This window comes from Camelus ferus, chromosome 4, assembly GCF_009834535.1.
Source record: "Camelus ferus isolate YT-003-E chromosome 4, BCGSAC_Cfer_1.0, whole genome shotgun sequence".
NCBI classification, from domain to species: Eukaryota; Metazoa; Chordata; class Mammalia; order Artiodactyla; family Camelidae; genus Camelus; species Camelus ferus.
Genome location: NC_045699.1, coordinates 44,967,713 through 44,985,144, shown reverse-complemented (window position 1 = coordinate 44,985,144; position 17,432 = coordinate 44,967,713). Strand labels below are relative to the sequence as shown.

General features: G+C 51.4%; 1 protein-coding gene across 1 annotated transcript in view; it reads left to right on the top strand.

Annotated features, from left to right (window-relative positions):
• The window catches only part of SHB (SH2 domain containing adaptor protein B), a 125,945-nt gene that overhangs the window by 80,147 nt on the left and 28,366 nt on the right, over positions 1-17,432 (top strand). Inside the window, exons 3-4 of the mRNA XM_006187784.3 lie at positions 1,375-1,590; positions 16,644-16,815. Coding sequence (XP_006187846.3) covers positions 1,375-1,590; positions 16,644-16,815 — 388 coding nt within the window. The remainder of the gene's footprint in view (positions 1-1,374; positions 1,591-16,643; positions 16,816-17,432) is intronic.

The window sequence follows — 17,432 nt, the reverse complement described above, 5'->3', positions numbered from 1 at the left end:
AAGAAAAAGAAAGTAGAAAGGTGGTTGCCAGAGGCTGAGGGAAGGAAACTGGGGACAGTTAGCGGGGGACAGTTTCAGTTTAGAGTGATGAAAAAGTTCTGGTGAGGGAAGGTGGTGGTAGCCGTACAACAACGTGAATGTACTTAATGCCACTAACTTGTACACTTAAAAATGGTTAAAATGGCAAAAGTTAAATGTTATATATATTTTATCGAATAAACGAGAAAGTAGGCAGTGAGCTCATTCTCTCCAGCTGCACTGTCCTGGTCCAACCACAGGGAATCTTGTCCCTCTCCTGTTTCCGCTTGTCAGAACTGCCACTTCAAATGCCACCTCTCTCTCTTCCTGCCTCGTCCCTCGCAGGCCCTGCAGGAGCCCCTTTGCCGCAGAGCAAAGGTGATTTACGTACCCGTTGTCTCTCTTCTGGAAACAGTGGGCTTGCTGAGAGCAGCCTCGACAGTGAACCCTTTCCTCTCCCCCGTCCTTTGTGGGCCCTGCACAAAGTGGGTGTTTATGATCAAAGCAAATAAGCCATCCCTATTTGGCAAAGAAGCACCTGACTGTGGCATCCTGGCATCCATCTTTCGGCCACTGCTGGCGTCTTAGGAATGAGCAGCAGCTGAAAGGAACATGCCCTGTCTGGGTCCTCAGACTGGCTGCCACTCCTCAGCCCCGACTCAAGCCAGGACCTGGTATCCTCTGCAGAAGATTGAGAGCTTTCCTTCCTTATTCAGAAGTGAAATTGGACATCTGCTCTCTCAAGTTTCTTAGCTGTATTCAGTGTGTTAGAAGACAGGCAGGCCCTGGGGGAGGTAGAAGGGCAGGAAAACAGTCACTCCTGGGACTTTAGGGGAGAAAACAGTCCCCTGGGGATGGCTCTTGGCTTCTTAGGTCTTCAAAATGAACATGTGAGCTTGGTGGACACTTGAGGGTCATTTAGCCCAATCTCCTCATTTGACAGATAGGGAGTGACAAGTCCAGAGGATGGGCAATTTCCCTAGAGGAAGGACCCTGTCCCCACCACTCATCTGTAAGCAAGGGGGAAAGAACTCTGTGTTCTGGGCCGGTGTCAGAACATACCCAGAACATCATGCTCACGTCTGGGCCCTACCCTTGGACAGTGGTCATGAGGTTTCTGATTCTGTCCTTTGGTTCAAAGCCTGAGATCTTTGTGAGGAAGACTTGACCAGTGAGAGCAGGGGCACTGCCCTGGGGAGGGGCGGAGAGGAACAGTTAAATGCAGCAAAGAGGCCTGTCCTGTGCAGTCCCCACCTCTCTGGGTGGTGGCTGGTGGGTGTCACCTGCCAGGTCCCAGGTGATGAAGCTTGTACTATGCATCCTTTATATCTCTGCTTCCCTCCTTTTTGACTGCAGAATTTCAGAGGCAGGAAAGTGTCCGGTCGCAGCACAAAGGCATCCAATTATACGACACCCCTTATGAACCCGAGGGCCAAAGCGTCGACTCAGACTCAGAGAGCACGGTCAGCCCCCGACTGCGGGAGAGCAAGCTGCCCCAGGATGACGACAGGCCCGCCGACGAGTACGACCAGCCGTGGGAGTGGAACCGGGTCACCATCCCAGCTCTGGCAGGTAAGGAACCAGCGGCCCTGCTCGGGGGCGGTTGCTGGCCCACATGGTGCTCAGCTTTGTAAAGAGGGTAAGCACACTCGGCCCTGCCTGCTCATGTAAACCACAGGGCTTCACGTATGGCTGGGCCCCTCAAATGTGAGGAGGGTCCAGTCTGCAGAGTGGTTCCTTTTGTACCTGGTAGAGCCCAGTGGCTCCATCCCATCTCACACCTGTGATAGGCCTGCGTGTATCCGGGGCCACGGCGTTCCTGTCCCAGCTTCAGCATGAGCCCATTGACACAGCACAGGCCGTGGGCACATCCTGACCTCAGGGGCCAACCCTCCCCCTGGCCAGGAGCCCCTTGAATGACTCAGATGCCTCCCTTCCTCCCCACCCTGAGACTGGTTTTCTAGAATCCAGTGTCCATCACAGCACTGAAACTCCTCTCCCTCAGCCTTTTGGGAAATAAGTCTGCCACATGTGTTACCTCTCTTAGGCCATGTTCACACCCTTTGATCTGAGTACCAGTCCTTAGGATCCAGGTCAAGGTTACGATCTAAAGCGCAGAGAAGGCATGATGATGGTGAGAGATGGAGAACGACCCAAATGTCCAGCAGTGGGGATTGGTTAAAGGAATGTTGTGCAGCCACTACAGAGTGACATTGACCAGGAGTTTATAATAACCCAGGGAAATGCTTATGTTTAATGTTAAAAGGTGGAAAGTCAGATGCAAATAACTTTTATGTGTCTAAGAGTTTAGGCATTGGAAAAAAGACATCAAATGACTAATTTAATTCTTACTACATTGCAGGTCATAAAGGGAGAGTTTTTGTTTTTAATTTAAGATTCATTTTGCCTGGAAGCTCCCTTTTTCATGCACAACTAGACCCTTCCTCCCTTTCTAGCCCTGGAAGTGAGGCCTCTGTCCTGCCCTCATCTTGATTCCCTCAGTCAAGATTCTGGCTGTTGTCACGCATACCACTCACCATCCCCTGGATGTAGCCACTCTGTGCGAGTCCTATTCCTTCTGCCTGAGTGCCCTTCCCTGCTGTATCCTATCTGGAAAAGTCCCACCCCTCCTTTGAGGCCCACCTCAGATGTGTCACCGTCACTGTGAGCCCTCCTGGTACACGGCCACATGTCCCATGGGCTCCCTTGCTGCCTCTCCGGGCCTGTTGAACTCCCTGCGCACAACCCTGGGGCAGCATTTCTCACTGTGTAGAGTCAGTGCTGTGGATGCTGGGCCCTCCTGCCAGGTTGGCAGCGCCCGGCTGAATGCCAGAGACGAGAGTGGTCGTGTGACTGAAGGTCCTTGGTCACCTCAGGTCTCTCCCGTGCATTTCACGGCCTCCTCCTCCCTCGGCACGGGAATCCAGGGACTGTCCTGGCACGGCTGGTCAAGGCGTGCTACTCTCGGGTGTGAGAGGAGCTAGAAGGGGGCTGATACTGCCCCAGAGGTGGCTCTTCACAAACCCCAATTGCATTAAAGGGCTAGAGGGCTCATGTGACACCTCTCCTGGACACCAGGGGCCTGTGGCGTCCCGCCCCCTCCTGGGCTGACCACCCTGCAGGTCATGTTACCTTTGATGCTCTCGTCTAGTCTGGTGCTTGGCTGCTCACATGTGGCCCTGGACCAGCAGTGTCACTCACCCGGGAGCTAGTGAGAAATGCAGGGTCTCAGGCCCCGGCCCAGACCTGCAGAGTCAGAATCTGATTTAAAAGACCCCCCAGGTGATTCGTGGGCACATTAAAGTTAAAAGCACTGAGCCTACAGGACAGCCATCATCTCTTCAGAAGGCTCTGGGGCCAGGACTTGTCCGCTTCTGCCCAAAGCCGGTTTTAGAACTTCTATACCTTTCATTTTTCATAAAGGATCACAAGGTCTGAGATAGAACTGTCTCCAGATAAGTTTCTGAGCCACAGATATCCATTTGGACTTGCTTTTATATTGCTGACTTGCTTTCACAAGTGTCATTGTAGGTCAACTTCTTAGGCTGCTGGTAGAAGACAGACCCAGAATCACATCCCCGTGTGTCTCATCAAGTCCCTTATCTCTGTGTGTCCTGCTCTGGAGTGGATACCGATTATGCTGTTTTGGGCTCGGCTCTGATTTCTGGGGCATAGAAGGAAGCTGTTTCACTCGGGCTGGAGGGATGCTGTAAGCGGCAGCCGTTAGTCTTGACTAGATCCCTCCCCACGTCTGTGGACAGAGCCTGTTGGATGCGGTGTTGGCAGGCAGGAACACCGTCCTGTTTCCTAGCCCCAGAGTGCAGGTGGAGTGAGGTGGATGGGCCACCTGTCAGGTAATAAGGACGAGTTGAAACAGCTCAGTTGGGTTGCTGAAGTGCTGCCACGGCTCCATTTGTAAACCCAGAAGTGTGGCTGCTCAGAGACAAAGGATAATGTTCCCACCTCAGTCAGCAGTGTATGGGGCATGTGCTTTGGCACGTCATTGGTGGTGTCAGGGAGCGAGGCAGAGCTTGGCTGGGCCCCGTCCTCCTATTACCACACTGATGTTCCCACACAGTTTATCTGGGCCCTCGGAAGCTCTCTGTGATGGGCCTCCAGAGCCTGGGGTGTAGGATCTGTAGCTGGGGTACAGGCGACTGGGCAAAATCCTTACCATCTCTTTCCGACCCATGTATTCTGATTCTGCCTATTCAGCTCACATGAGGGAACTGGTCAGTGTTTTCAGATTTTTCCAAAGGTGTGGAGTGTGGGGCCCTCCCAAAGGGCAGAGCTGGGCCCACCAAGGAAGAGTCATACAGATTTAGGGTCCAGGTGAGTGGTAAGGATTTCAGGTGTACCTGCAAGCGAATCATGAACTTCCTCTCCCTGGGGTTTACCAGCAGAAGCTTGAACAAGGCAGGACTGGTGTTGAGGGGTTTGCGCTACATCAGGAACTTGGCCTGCAGCCCCTCCAAGGATGTTTCCATGCTTTGGTCCATCAGGACCCCAGCATGCTGGTCAGAGACCAGGACTGATCTCTCTGATTCAGTCTACAAAGCAAAAGTGCTTTCCACCTTTCAGAGTGCTGTCCTGCACTGCATTGTGAGAAGAGTCACTTCTCAAAGGGATGCTTCAGTGTTCTTCACAGAAGTAGGCCTTCTCAGCCAGTGCAGCCTTTCAGGAAGGCTTAATGATCACTTCCCGTCTGTCGTGAAGACAGCTATTGCAGGGTGTAATGTAGTTCCAGCTTCTTGGGAATGTAAGTCTTCCCTTCTCTCAGAATTCTGTGGCCAGGCAAATGAGAGATACCACAAGCTCTCCAAAAAGCCTTGGGCCTTCCTTGCCTGCCCTCCCTCTAGGAAGCTATTGGTAGCCTCAGCCAGAACCCCCGCCTCAACCCGTTCAGCACCAGAGTCCCATCCCATGCACTAAGTGCATGACCTTAGTTGATCCCAGAGCCCAGGACAGATGCCAGTCAGTTTCACCTCTGGCTGCAGGGAACAGGGTGCAGCCCTGCTATCCACAGAGAGGTGGTGTGGCTTCCATCAAGGTGTCAGCCCTTTTCCTACCTGGCAGACACTCCTGCTTTCAGAGCTGGCTGGACTGAGTCCTTTCCCTGCTTTGACTCACCTGGGAGTAGCCTGCAGGTTCAGCCCCAGATACAGCTCCCTGCCCTAGGAGTGTGGGGCAGGAGAAGAAGCCTGGGTGAGGCCACACTGGGTGATTCAGGGTGGTACTGCTTGGCACTGGTTGGTGCGGAGTGTCTAACCAGCCCCTGGGCTTTTTGGCACAAATTATGAGATGGACCAATGGAGCCTGCACAGGAGGTGGCCACACAGAGAGGGGGCCGAGGAGCTGGGTGGATAACTTGGAGAAACAGACCTGGGCTCACGGTGGAATGGGTTTGGAGTCTTCACATCTCTGAGTGGCCATTGGGAGGACAGGGACTGAACCTGTCCTGGGGGCCTCTAGTCCCTCACTGGGAAAATGTGCCTGCTGCAGAGGGTCCTGGTGAGGCTTAAAGGGCACCACATGGGGTAAGTACTGACACGTACAGAGCACTCTGTGCGCGTTATCTTTTTCCGTCTTCACACCCGCCCTCTGGGACGTTAGTTTCCTCCTTTTACAATAGGGAAACTGAGGTCCAATAAGAAGAAATAACTTTCCCAGGAGCCCATAGCTAGTCAGCCATGGAGTCAGGATTTGAACCTGCTAAGACCCACTGCAGAGCCCAAGCCCTAACCCTGTCGATGTCTGGGCTCCCTGATGCCTTCCAAGATGCTGCATATAATGTGGCTGGAGCCCTCACCCTCCCAGAGCCCACGGGAAGTGTCACATGCCTTTCATTGCCCTTGCCCAATTTCTCCCTGTGTCTGCAGCTGGTAGGATACATTCCTGGGGTGTGTGTTCCCACTTGGAATGATTCCAGCTGAGGATGCTGTAGGAGCCCAAGTTCTGGAGGCTTGTGTCTCCATGGGAGTGACCAGAGCCATCCCACGGGTTGGTCATGGTCTGCCACCCCTCAGCACAGGAAGGGGTCCCCACGCCATGGCATCCCACTCCCCCTTGTCCAACTGGGGAAACTGAGGCTGAGGGAGGGACAGAAACTGCTGGAGCCTTCATAGCAGAGCCAGTCAGGCCGTACACAGACGATGGATTGGTGTTTCCTTTTAATTCAGTGGGTCAAGTTAAAAGCTCTGTCCTTAATGATTTGCAACTGCTTCTGAGAAGCAAGTGATCAGAGTGCTTGTTCAAGGAGCTGGGCAGCAACAGAGTGGGGGAAGGGCACCCTCGAGATCTTTCAGAGAAACAAAGGCATTTTTTGACTCACCGTCTAAAGATTTGTCTCTGTTGAAGCTACTTTTCAGGCAACGTCCTGGATTCAGCCAGTGATGGGCCTGCCTCCCAGCAAAAATAGAAGATAGTCCTATGACTCAGTGCTGAACGTACTTATTCTGGGTATTTTCTGTCTTCCACATTAGCTCCTTGGCCAATTTCTCTGCCCTGGAAAGCTCAACACACTGTCTTGCGTGTCAGGAGCCATTCAGAAAGTAGAAGGAGTCAGAGAATCCCAAGTGCACATGCCACCTCCACCACCCAGCAGCTGTGGGACCTCAGACAGGCTGCTCAGTCTTCCTGAGCCTTCGTTTTCCCATCTATAAAACGGGGACAGTCACAACCTTTATCATACTGGATTTCTGTGGTGACCAAAGGAAAAGATCTGGATGAAAAGACATCGTAAACTTTAAAGGGTCACGCATGAAAGAATGGTTATTGGTGCTCAGGGAAGGCTCACTGTATTAAATAAAATTTAATTTTATACATTAAAACAATACTGCATAAAGAGGTATTTAGGGGGCACAGAGGGCCCATTTATGATGTTCACTCCCAGTTATTCCTGGCAATGGGAGGCATGGATGGCATGGAAAGCAACACTTCAGTGGTTGTGAAATACTCCACCTCAGTTCCAGCAATAATTCTCACCATGAACCACCCGGTTTTTCAGTCTTTTATTCAGCCCCTCCTCAGGGTTGGGCCACTAGTCCCCAGGTGTGAGAGGGACCCACTGCCCTTCTCCCCCCGCTCCCCTCCCCACTGTAGCTGTGACACGTTTGTGGATTGGTTGGTTTGCCCACAGCGTGCAGCAGAAACACCCAGAGGAAGCAGTGAACAGATTGCTGGGACCCTGATTCAGTAGGTTCCAGGGATGAGGCATGAGAATTTGTAGTTCTAAGAAGGTCCCAGGTGTCGCTGATGCTACTGATCTGGGGACCCCAATTTGAGAACCTAAAGCATACTCAGTACATACTACATGTTAGGTACTGGGGTCAAGGAGTTAAGGAAGGGGTGTCACAGCTCAGCTCTGGGGGTGTCAGTGCCACTTCTTCCAGGAAGCCTTCCATGACATGACCAGTCCCTTCCCAACCTCATCCCAGGTTGGGCTGGGGCCCTTCTGGGCTCCTACCACTTTCCATATGGGTGTGCAATGGTTTTTTCTCAAATCACCAGATGCACGTTTGTCACTGTCAGCTTGGGGGGTGCTAATGCTGCATTGGTCACCCCTTGGCCAGGCACTATATTTAGTTTTTTGTTTGTTTGTTTTTAAATATATTTTTATTGAAGTATAATCAGTTTACAATGTGTCAATTTCTGATGTACAGCACAATACTTCAGTCATATAGGAACATACATATATTTGTTTTCATATTCTTTTTAACCATAAATTACTACAAGATACTGAATAAAGTTCCCTGTGCTATACAGTATAAACTTGTTGTTTACCTATTTTATATATAGTAGTATCTGCAAATCTTGAACTCCCAATTTCTCCCTTCCCATCCCCCCATGTTGAGTTTTGACATTTCCCCAGCCTTATCAAGTGAGGATCGAAGGGCAGAGAAAGGGGAAAGTAAGGTCCCAGGTATGTTTATTTCCTAAACAACTGTGAGTCATCTCTGAGCCAGCTCAGTTGGCTAATTTAAAACAATCCTATAAAGGTAAGTGGGGAGTGGAGGAAAGGCAGGAAATTAAAACTTAGTGAGCACCAGTTATGAAGCTGGCATGGGTTAACCCTCTGAAGTCCTGCAAGGTGGGTGTGGTTTCATTGTCATCACCTAGATGTCACTACTCAGGCTCAGAGAGGGTGAGTGGCTTGCCCATGGTTACACAGCTCATGAGCTCAGGTCAGGTGCTCTCTCCACTGCTGCATTGACATCTTGAGTGTGTAAAGGACAGGTCTGAACATTCCCTTTACCTGTGCTGGTGACACGTGGCTTGGATTGTTCTCGAGGCAGAAGCAGTTGTGCCTGCTCCATGCTGAGCTTGTGACTTGTCACTGTCACTGTGAAACACAAATGCTGTGAAGCTGGTAGTGCTAACGTTGAGTGGGTCAGATCCTGCTCCAGGCTCACTGTTCCCACCGAGCCCATGTCTCATCCTTGTGTGCTCAGAATAAACAGGCTTGGCCTCTGCAGAAGGTTTCACAGGGAATCTTAGATCTGCCACCATCACCTGCATGCCCAGCGTGTGCTGCCTCCTCCTCGCCATCGGCCCCACTGGGGCTCCCGATGCTTCCTGCCCCCTGCTCAGCTTCCCAGAATGCCTTGGGCCTGGGAGGAAATTAACAATTGTGTTTGTACTCGGAGCTTTTTGCTATGTAATGAGTAACAGTTGTAATTAATGTTTAACATGTGTGAACAGCAGGTCTGCAGAGAGAAGGGGGGTATAAACGAGAAAACTGGGATCACTCGCTTCCTTTGGCTGATACGTTACTGAGGGACAGGTTTTTCCAGTTGGTTTTTCTCTTTGACATATGAATGAATTCATTTAGTAACCTAAAAAAAAAAAGAGAGAAAGAAAAACACTGGTGCTTCATAGCTTTGGTTTGCCTGCTAATTATATTGATAGAAATGTTTCTTCAAGTGCCTTTGTCTCCTGGGTGGAAAAAACCCAAAGATTTAGTAGACTATCTTTGCTCTTTTGTTTGGCAGGTCTGAGAGCTTCATGTGGATATATATTTTTTTCGCGTGGATATTTTTAAGCTCTGTGAGTTCAGAGACTCTGCTGGCCTTGTTCACACCTGGGTCCTCACCTAGATCAGTGTCTGGCACGTAACAAACAAAAAGATATTCACTGAATTATCGAATAAATCAGGTCTCAGGAGAACCCATCCCAAGTTCTCTCCAGGACACAGAATACATAGGTATCATGCAGCCCTACTCACAGAGGTAGTGTGTTTTCACGTCATTCCTTTGTGCTGTATACCTGTCTTCTCTCCAAATGAGGCTGAGGGACCTACACAAGGGTGGGACTTTTGAGTGACTGTTGACGACTGTGGTTGTCATCTCTGGTCTGAACTTGAAGCTGAGAGTGTGTCCCTGGATGTTTGAGGATTGGCCCGTGAGTTCAGATGCCACGTTGGGGTGGGGAAAGTGGTGTGCCAGTGGGTGGCAAGCAGCCCCCTGATCGCCATGCACCTGCTTGTCCCCTCCTGTGGCTTCTCCCTCCTCTCACCGCCGTCTGTGGAGGGGCAGCAGCAGCAGACACGTAAGCAGCTGGGCTAGGGCTTTGGGGTTCCTGGGAGCGGAGACTCATTTCTACAAATGCCCAGCCTGCTCCCTGCAGGTCCTCTGAGGCTTGTGGATGGGGTCCCTTTCCCAGGCCCTAGGATTCTAAGTGTCTGCAGGTGAAAGCATCAGGAGACACACTATGTCAGACCTGAGCAGGCATTCTCCATCTGACAGTGAACCCCGCCCAGAACTAGCAGAGCTGTAGGGTCTGGGTTTAAAGCCCCATGCTGCCACTTGCTAGCGGGGTGACCAGGGGCAAGTTGCCTGTTTCTTCATCTGTAAAACAGGGTGGTAATTGGTGCTGAGAGTCGGGGGCACAGTGAGTGCTCAGTGGATGTTGGCTTTTGGTATCACTGTCACTGTTGCTTTTGAGAATGTGTTACACTGTAGACAGGATTTGTGCTGAACTTGTTAGAGGCCCCTGGGATTCAGAAGACTTGGGTTCAAGTCCAAGTTCAAGTCTAGCAGTTAATGTGGGGAAATTCAGTCTCTTTTCCTACCTGTCATTTCTCATCCAGAATATGAATTATGATAATGAAGATGGATTGCTTCGGCAGCTGTAAAATCCTTTGTTTTTGTGTCATTTCATCATTTTCATCAGAATTTATCCCTACATTTCCTGTAGCCAAGTGGCAGCCCTTGGGGTGGGCTCTTTGCACCAGGCAGTGGTGTCCATGTCTCCTTTGTGGGGTGCAGAATTGTAGGACAAAGGCACTCCCCCTGGTGCCAGGCCCAGGTTTGGGTATGCATGCGTGGACAGCGTTCCTGAAACCAGATGGCATTCCTGGAGCCCGGGCGGCATCCCGGCGCCTGCCTCACAGCTTTCCCGATGCCCTGCTTCTCGGGGAGTCACCACCGCCACCGCCCTCACAATGAGGACTTCTGTCCTCAGGCACGGCCCTCAAGATGTGGCAGCCTGATGCCCTGGGGCCTGCGTGTGCCTGCGAGATGAACACAGAGGCCTCTTGTTGGCAATCCTGGAAAAGCAAACCAAACATTTGCTGAGCTGCCTGCCCGTGTCTTACAACCTACCTGGAAGTACAGCTTTCACTCACGGGGAGAGGGGAGAGTGAGGCCTGCTCCTGAACTGCTGCCAAGAAGGGGGCTTCACCTCTCTGGACCTTTCTCCATCTGGAAAATGGGAAGTCTAATCTCTGTCTTGCTGTCAGGAGCAGGTGAGATGATGCAGAATGTATGTTTAAGAAGCTGAGGCAGCAGAGGACCATTCATGGGAACAGGGTTTTAGTCAGATGCAAGTGTTTGCACACTATTGTGAAAGGTTATGGTGTTTCCATATACTCTGGGTCGTGTGGGGCCCCCGCCTTCCCGAACCAATGCCCAGTCTCCCTCCTTGCCCCTTCTTGGGGGCTCACAACTACCTGGGCAGCAGCCCCTTCTGTGCCTCTCCACCCCTGCCCTCCCCACTCCCCGCCTGTCCCCCCGCCACAAACCCACCAGCATCAAGGCCAGGTCTTCCACAGCATGGAGGAAACGGCCCCTAGAACTGTATGGAAGGGGTGCCTTGGACGCCTTTGTCCTGTTCTCTGTGCCCTTGTGTTTTCAGAATGGTAGGACATCCAAGAACACCAGGCCTAGAGCACTGTCCAGGCCCCTCCTGTCAGCCCTGTATTCATTTCTGCCTCATCCACACAGGATCGGAAGCCTCTTCAGCACCCAGGAGTTCTTTGCAAGGCACTTCATGCGTGGGGTCTTATTTTCAATCCTCGAACCCTCGTTGCCTTTGCTTAAAGGACTCTGTCCTGTACAGGAGAACTGAGAGGGCCAGAGGCCCCAGGCCAGCCAGAAAGAAGTAGCTACTGACTGTGGAGCACGTCATAGGCCTCACCCGGGGCTCAAGGCCCTGGGCTGCCTTTGCTCCTGTCTAGTTTCTCGTGAATGGTCCCTGTCCTTGGGGGTTGCTGTCCACACTCGCTGTCAGCCTGGAGGATGTTTGGCAGACTGTTGACTCTTCTCCCTGTTCATCCCCAGATAAAGGCACTCCTAGGGCACCCCAGTTGAGGAGGCTGTTCAGGGCTTCGATTCCAAAGCAGAGGGGTCAAGGGTTGGGGTCTGGGGCCCGCTACCTGGTGTGGCAGCCTGCTCCTATCAGCTGGGGCAGGCTCCTTGGCCGCAGCAGGCCCCGTTCATAAAAAGGTAGACAAAGTAGCACCAACCTTCTAGGTCTGCTGTGAGGGTCAGAGGAAAATGTCACCTGACATTCTCATGTGCCCGCTAGTGCCCAGGAAGCATTCAGTGAAAGTTAAGCCATTTTTCCAACTATTTTAAAATAATTTGAGGAGGGAATCTAGCTCCTAAGGTTCCTTTCTTGATTGATGAATGAAGTCTTTTGTTCCTACCGACCACGAATCTGGGTGAAGATTCAGTCCTGCAACAGATTCTGAGCGTCCACTGTATATCAGGCACTGTTCTCGGCATTGGGAATTCAGCTTTGAACAAAACAATGTCCTGTCCTCTTGGAGCATCCAACTTAGGAATTTCAGCACAGGTTAAGGAAAAAAGATGGTGGTTTCTGATACAAGGCACCGCACCCTCTGGACTACATGAAAGGGAGCTGTTCTGAGCATGGATGTGACGGTGTGGAGAGGGAACCACCCCTTACAGGGGGCCTGCCTGGACTTTGGTACATCATCTGTTACTAACAACCTCCACAATCCTTTATGGTATAGGTATTGTCAGCCTGGTTTTACAGAAGAGGCAGCTAAGCCTTAGAGAAGTTTAGAAACTTGCCCAAAGTCACACAGTAGTGGCAGAGGCAGGGTTCAAATCCAGATCTTCCTAACTCGAAAGTCCACACCCTTTCCATGACACTAAGCCCATGAATTTCCTCTGTTCCCTGGCTTTGTCACAGCCCCTGGGCTGTTCCTTAGAGCTGGCTGTGTGTCAGGCATGTGGAGGTTCGGAAGAGGCAGGAGGCCCCATCTCCATCCAGTTCTGAGAAGACACCTAGACACCACACTAACAAAGACTGCAGTGGGATCAGACAGTGGCATAGACAGGGGAGGTGTGGTTCAGAAGAGAAATGAATTCCACTTGGGGGGATCTGGGACAAGACTTCCCCTAGGAGGTAGCTTTGGAGCTGAACTTTGAAGAATGACTTAGATTTTTTGCACACACAGATACTGGAGAAAGGGATTCTAGGAGGCAGACACAGCAAAGCAAAGGCCAAGAGGCAGGGAGGCAGATAATGAATTTGGGACCAGCCATCCTTTGTGACTGGAGCCTAGAGGTGGGTGTGGAACCCAGAGGGTCAGGTTGTCACCAAGTCATGGAGGACCTTGAGCACCAGAATGAGGAGTTTGCCCTCCATCCCAGGGAACTGGGAGCTGGCAGGGGTTCCTGAGCCCAGAGAGCTGTGCTTTAGAGGCCCATTGGCTTTTGGGAACCTGATCTCTCTGGCCAGCACTGAATGATAAACAGGAAGGAGCTGGACCCTGAAGGAACACATTTATGTCATCTATGCGAACATTTACTAAGCACTGTCTCCATACCAAGCACTGAAGTTGGTTTCGGGGCAGACTAGAGATTGGAGAGGGAGAAGAGAAATAAAATCAATCCCAGGCACTGCCCCGTCAGAACACCCCGGCTGACTGGGATGAGTGACGTGGGTACTCACTGAGCTACCAGAGAAGGGCCAAGTGCTGTGAGCCCCCCAGGAGGAAGGTGGGTCTCAGCAGATGGGATGGGGGAGGCTTTGTGGATGAAGGGCTTTTGTTCCAGACCTTAGAAGCTTCTAGATATAGAAGTCACACAAATGGAGGAGGAGGGTGATCATTCCAGAGACTAGACAAGTGAGGCACAGCCCCTGCCCACCCCCCCCCCAGCTCTTCCAGTGTCCTCGTGGGAAAGGAGAACATGAGGGTGAGGTCACCCTGGTCACCCACAGGGCCCCACCCCTTAGCATTGAGACCCTAGAGTGCTTCTTCACCTCCTCTGGGCCCCCAGTCCCTCACTTATTACGCACAGGGTGGCAGGGTTATTGGGAGGGTTAGAGCTAGCATGGCTGTGTGGGACGCTGTCTTCTGTCATTGGCAGTGACCCAGCTTAAGGGCCAATTTGGAATTGGTATACAGTCTATAATACAAGTAGGAAGGGGACCACCAGTGTCAGAGGCTAATCTAGATGGAAGAAAGGCCTCCAGAAGGTGGGGACACCTGAACTTGGTCTCAAAGGATGAGGCCTGTCAACAGACAGGAACTTTTGGAAGGATATTTGGACTATCACGAAGGGGCCATCTCACCTGCCCCAGAGACAGAGGCTGGTGGAACCATTAATAGGGCCACTTCTCCCACTGCCACCAGGGGTCTTGTCCCCTATCATCCTACCAAAGGCAGAAGGGCTCCTGAGGCCTGGCCTTGCCCCCAAGTCTCCCCTCCCTCCTACGGAACTCTCACTTCCATTTGTAATTGCCTATAGGTGGAATTAATTAGGTTCTGTCTTTCTAACAACACACAAGAGTGGCATATTTTTTTCTCTAAATGTGGATATTCTTTTGAGGACTGTGTCTTCCTTTATCTTTTGCAGAAAATCGCTAAATTAAAAGAATTGCCATTTTAAATTGCAGATTAAAGAGAAACTTAATTAGAAGGAATGAAAGCAATTGTGTTTGGAGCTTTTGTTCTTAACAGTTTTTTTTTTCTCTTGTGCTGCTGAATCACTGCACTTGGAGTTTGTGTATTTTTATTTTAGGTGAAATGATTTGCCTAATTAAGCCTGTCATTCATCACCACCTGTTCCCTCTAAAATGTATGGCTATATTATTAAGCTTGCAGGCAAATGTGTAAATTAATTCAGAGGGGAATTACAGCGTTGACTGGGATGTTATTAGGTTTTATCCAATTTATCTGGTATGAAAACTGATATTTTTCCCCAATAAAGTGAAACAGCAGCTCATTAAGTTCATTCATTCATGGAGCACCTACTATGTTGTGGGTGTGTGCTAGGCATGGGGGGTTAGGGCAAATATGGTACAGCCCCTGCCCTTGAGGGGCTCATGAGGAGCCAAACAAGGATGCTAGTGCTTAGGCCAAGATCAAGCTAAAGTCTGGGAAGAGGGTGAGGTCAGGGAAGGCTTCCTGGAAGAGGTGACTCCTGAAGAGCAATCAGGTGGACAGGTTGGAAGAAATCAGGATGGGAGGCAGAGAGCATGACCTGGAAGGGGGCATGGTGAGACCCGAGACTAGACAGGTAACCAGGTCCTAAGGTCCAACCTCAGCCTGAAATGGCCTTACCTCAGATGTCCCCCTGGCTTGCCTGTCCTTCCCTCCAGGCATTTATTTAGATGTCACCCTCGAGGGGCCTTCCCTGCCCTGCTTTTGTTTTGTCCAGAGCACTCAGCACCAGCGGGTGTGTTGTGAAGTTTTCACTTGTCTGTCTTTCCTCACTGGGACTCTGACTGCTGAGGCAGGGATTTCTGTGTGTCTTGCACACTGTTGTTTCCCAGCCCTGAATTGTACCTGGCACATGTGAATGAGAGTCTAGGAGTGGGATAGGTGGACAGACAGCCTGCTGGACCCGGATGTAGTCATGAGAGTGACCACACACACGGGTCCAACGTGTCTGGAGCCTTCTGTTGGCAGGAACCTCTCCGCTGTTTTCCATAGTGATTAATGCAGAAGAGTATCTCAGCAAGGAGGAAAAGCTTTGCAGTCCTGATGGATAGCCTTGCTCCATGGCTGAGGCATACAAGTGCATTCAAGTTCCTCGGTCCCCAGGGACAGCACATCACAGTCAGAGCAGGTGTTTCCTGCCACCTTCTGTGAATGTGAGGTTGATCACTATGTGTCTGGCTGGGGTTGGAGGACTGCTTGCCACGTCCATGCTTGCTGGCTAGGGGCAGATTTCTGCCAGTGTGTGTCTGTGGGCCTGGGGCTGGTCATGGCCTTGGGAACATGGTCTGTAGGCCCTGACCCAGTTTACTCAGCACACTGTGTGTGTCGGGCCCTTGGGATGTATTCCCTCATCTGATCTCCACAGCAGCCTGGTAAAGTAGGGAATGGGGCCTCAGAGAGGTTGAACAGCTTAGCCAAGGCACACAGCTAACCACTGGCCAGCTTAGGAGGAGGACTCAGGTCCGTTTGGAAGCTTCTGTGAAGTGCTTACTATTGTGCCCACACTGAGCACAGACTACATGCTAGGCACTCTGCTGAGATCGCTGTGCATCACCTGCCGGAATCCTCACAACAACCCCGTGGAGGGGTACAGTCATTATCCCTATGTTTCATATGAGGAAACTAAGGCACAGAGAGATTATTTGCAAGGTGGACCAGCTGGTCTCCAGGAATGCTTGTAGCAAATCCAATTTCAGCTCATGTTTTCTGCTCTTTGTGGGGTATCTCCAGGGTCCTACCCTCAAGTGGCATTCTCCATAGTCCATGGGGTGAATGACACTCTCACAGGTCCAGGGCAGAGAGGAAAGTACACAGGGGGAGAGCCCGTCCCACTGTGCCAGGCCTGCTGCAGCCTCCCCTGGGTGCTGGGCCCAGGACGTGGCGGGCTGTGTGTGGGGCCCACACAGGGGCCTGAGTGAAGAGAAGCAGATCTGTGTGATACAGCACAAGCCTCCATTGAAACTCTCTAGGAGAGAGTCCCAGGAGAAAGAGGCCAGATGTGGCCAGTACAGCTCCAGGTGGGGTGGGAGAACGGGAGGAGGAAAGGAGCCACTTGGAGGCAGGTTTTGGCACAAAATGTGGAAAAGCTTTCTCCCTGAGAGCTGACTATGAGACTGAGCACCCTCGGAGTGCCATGTCCCCTTTTGATGGAGGTTGCAGGAGGGTTCCTTTGAGAATAGGGCTGAGCTCCGTGGCATTGGGAGACAAACCAGCCCATCAACTGCATCATCTGGTTTAGACAGTTCATGCACACCCTGTTTTAGGAAGCCCATATCTTTTCAGCTATGTTTGTTCATTACCTGGAGATCTTCCTCCTGCAAATTGTAGAGCCCCAGAGAGAACCATCCCCTAGGACCCCACTATGCGCCACCCAGTAACTCCTTGCGCTGAGCTCCCGGTAATTGTGTACTTTCTCTCTCCCCCACAGCCCAGTTTAACGGCAACGAGAAACGGCAGTCATCCCCCTCGCCTTCCCGGGACCGGCGGCGCCAGCTTCGAGCTCCTGGAGGGGGCTTCAAGCCCATCAAACATGGGAGCCCCGAGTTCTGTGGGATCCTGGGAGAGAGAGTGGATCCTGCTGTCCCTCTGGAGAAGCAAATGTAAGTTTTCAGGGAGCAAAGCCCAATCCCAGCAACCAGTTCACGGAGTCACTGTCAAGACTCTAGAAAGTCAAGGCCACCGACGAGTCTGGCCAGTCGGAATTAGAACTCGCGTCACCTGATTCCTAGCCCTGTGCTTTCTCTCTCCACACTGTATGGCCTCCCTTACTTTGGATGACTAGTAGGAAGGACTGTGAAATTGTCCACATCTTACATCCTCCTTTCAAAGCTCATCATGCAGCGAATTTTTGAAAAGCTAAATGTATACTAAATCCTGCCCCCTGATTGTAAATTAGATTTATTTTTAAGCTACAATAATGTTTTTGCCCCACGTCTGCTTGGTTGGACACCTTGACACTCTTGATTTGGGTTTTCTCCAGAGACTTTCCAGCTTTAATCAGCAGCCTAGTCCCATCCCTGCTGCACCTTTCCCTCCCTGCTTCTCCCCAGCACTGCTGGTCCATTTTTACTGCCCCTTCCCTAGACCGTGATGATCATCTCCCTCCTCTGCTGGAGTCTCAGGTCCCTGCTCTGCTCTGAAACCTTCAGTGGCTCCCATCACCTCCAGGATAAAGTCCCATCTCCCAAGACTGCCCCTCGCCCTGTGAATTGCCCCC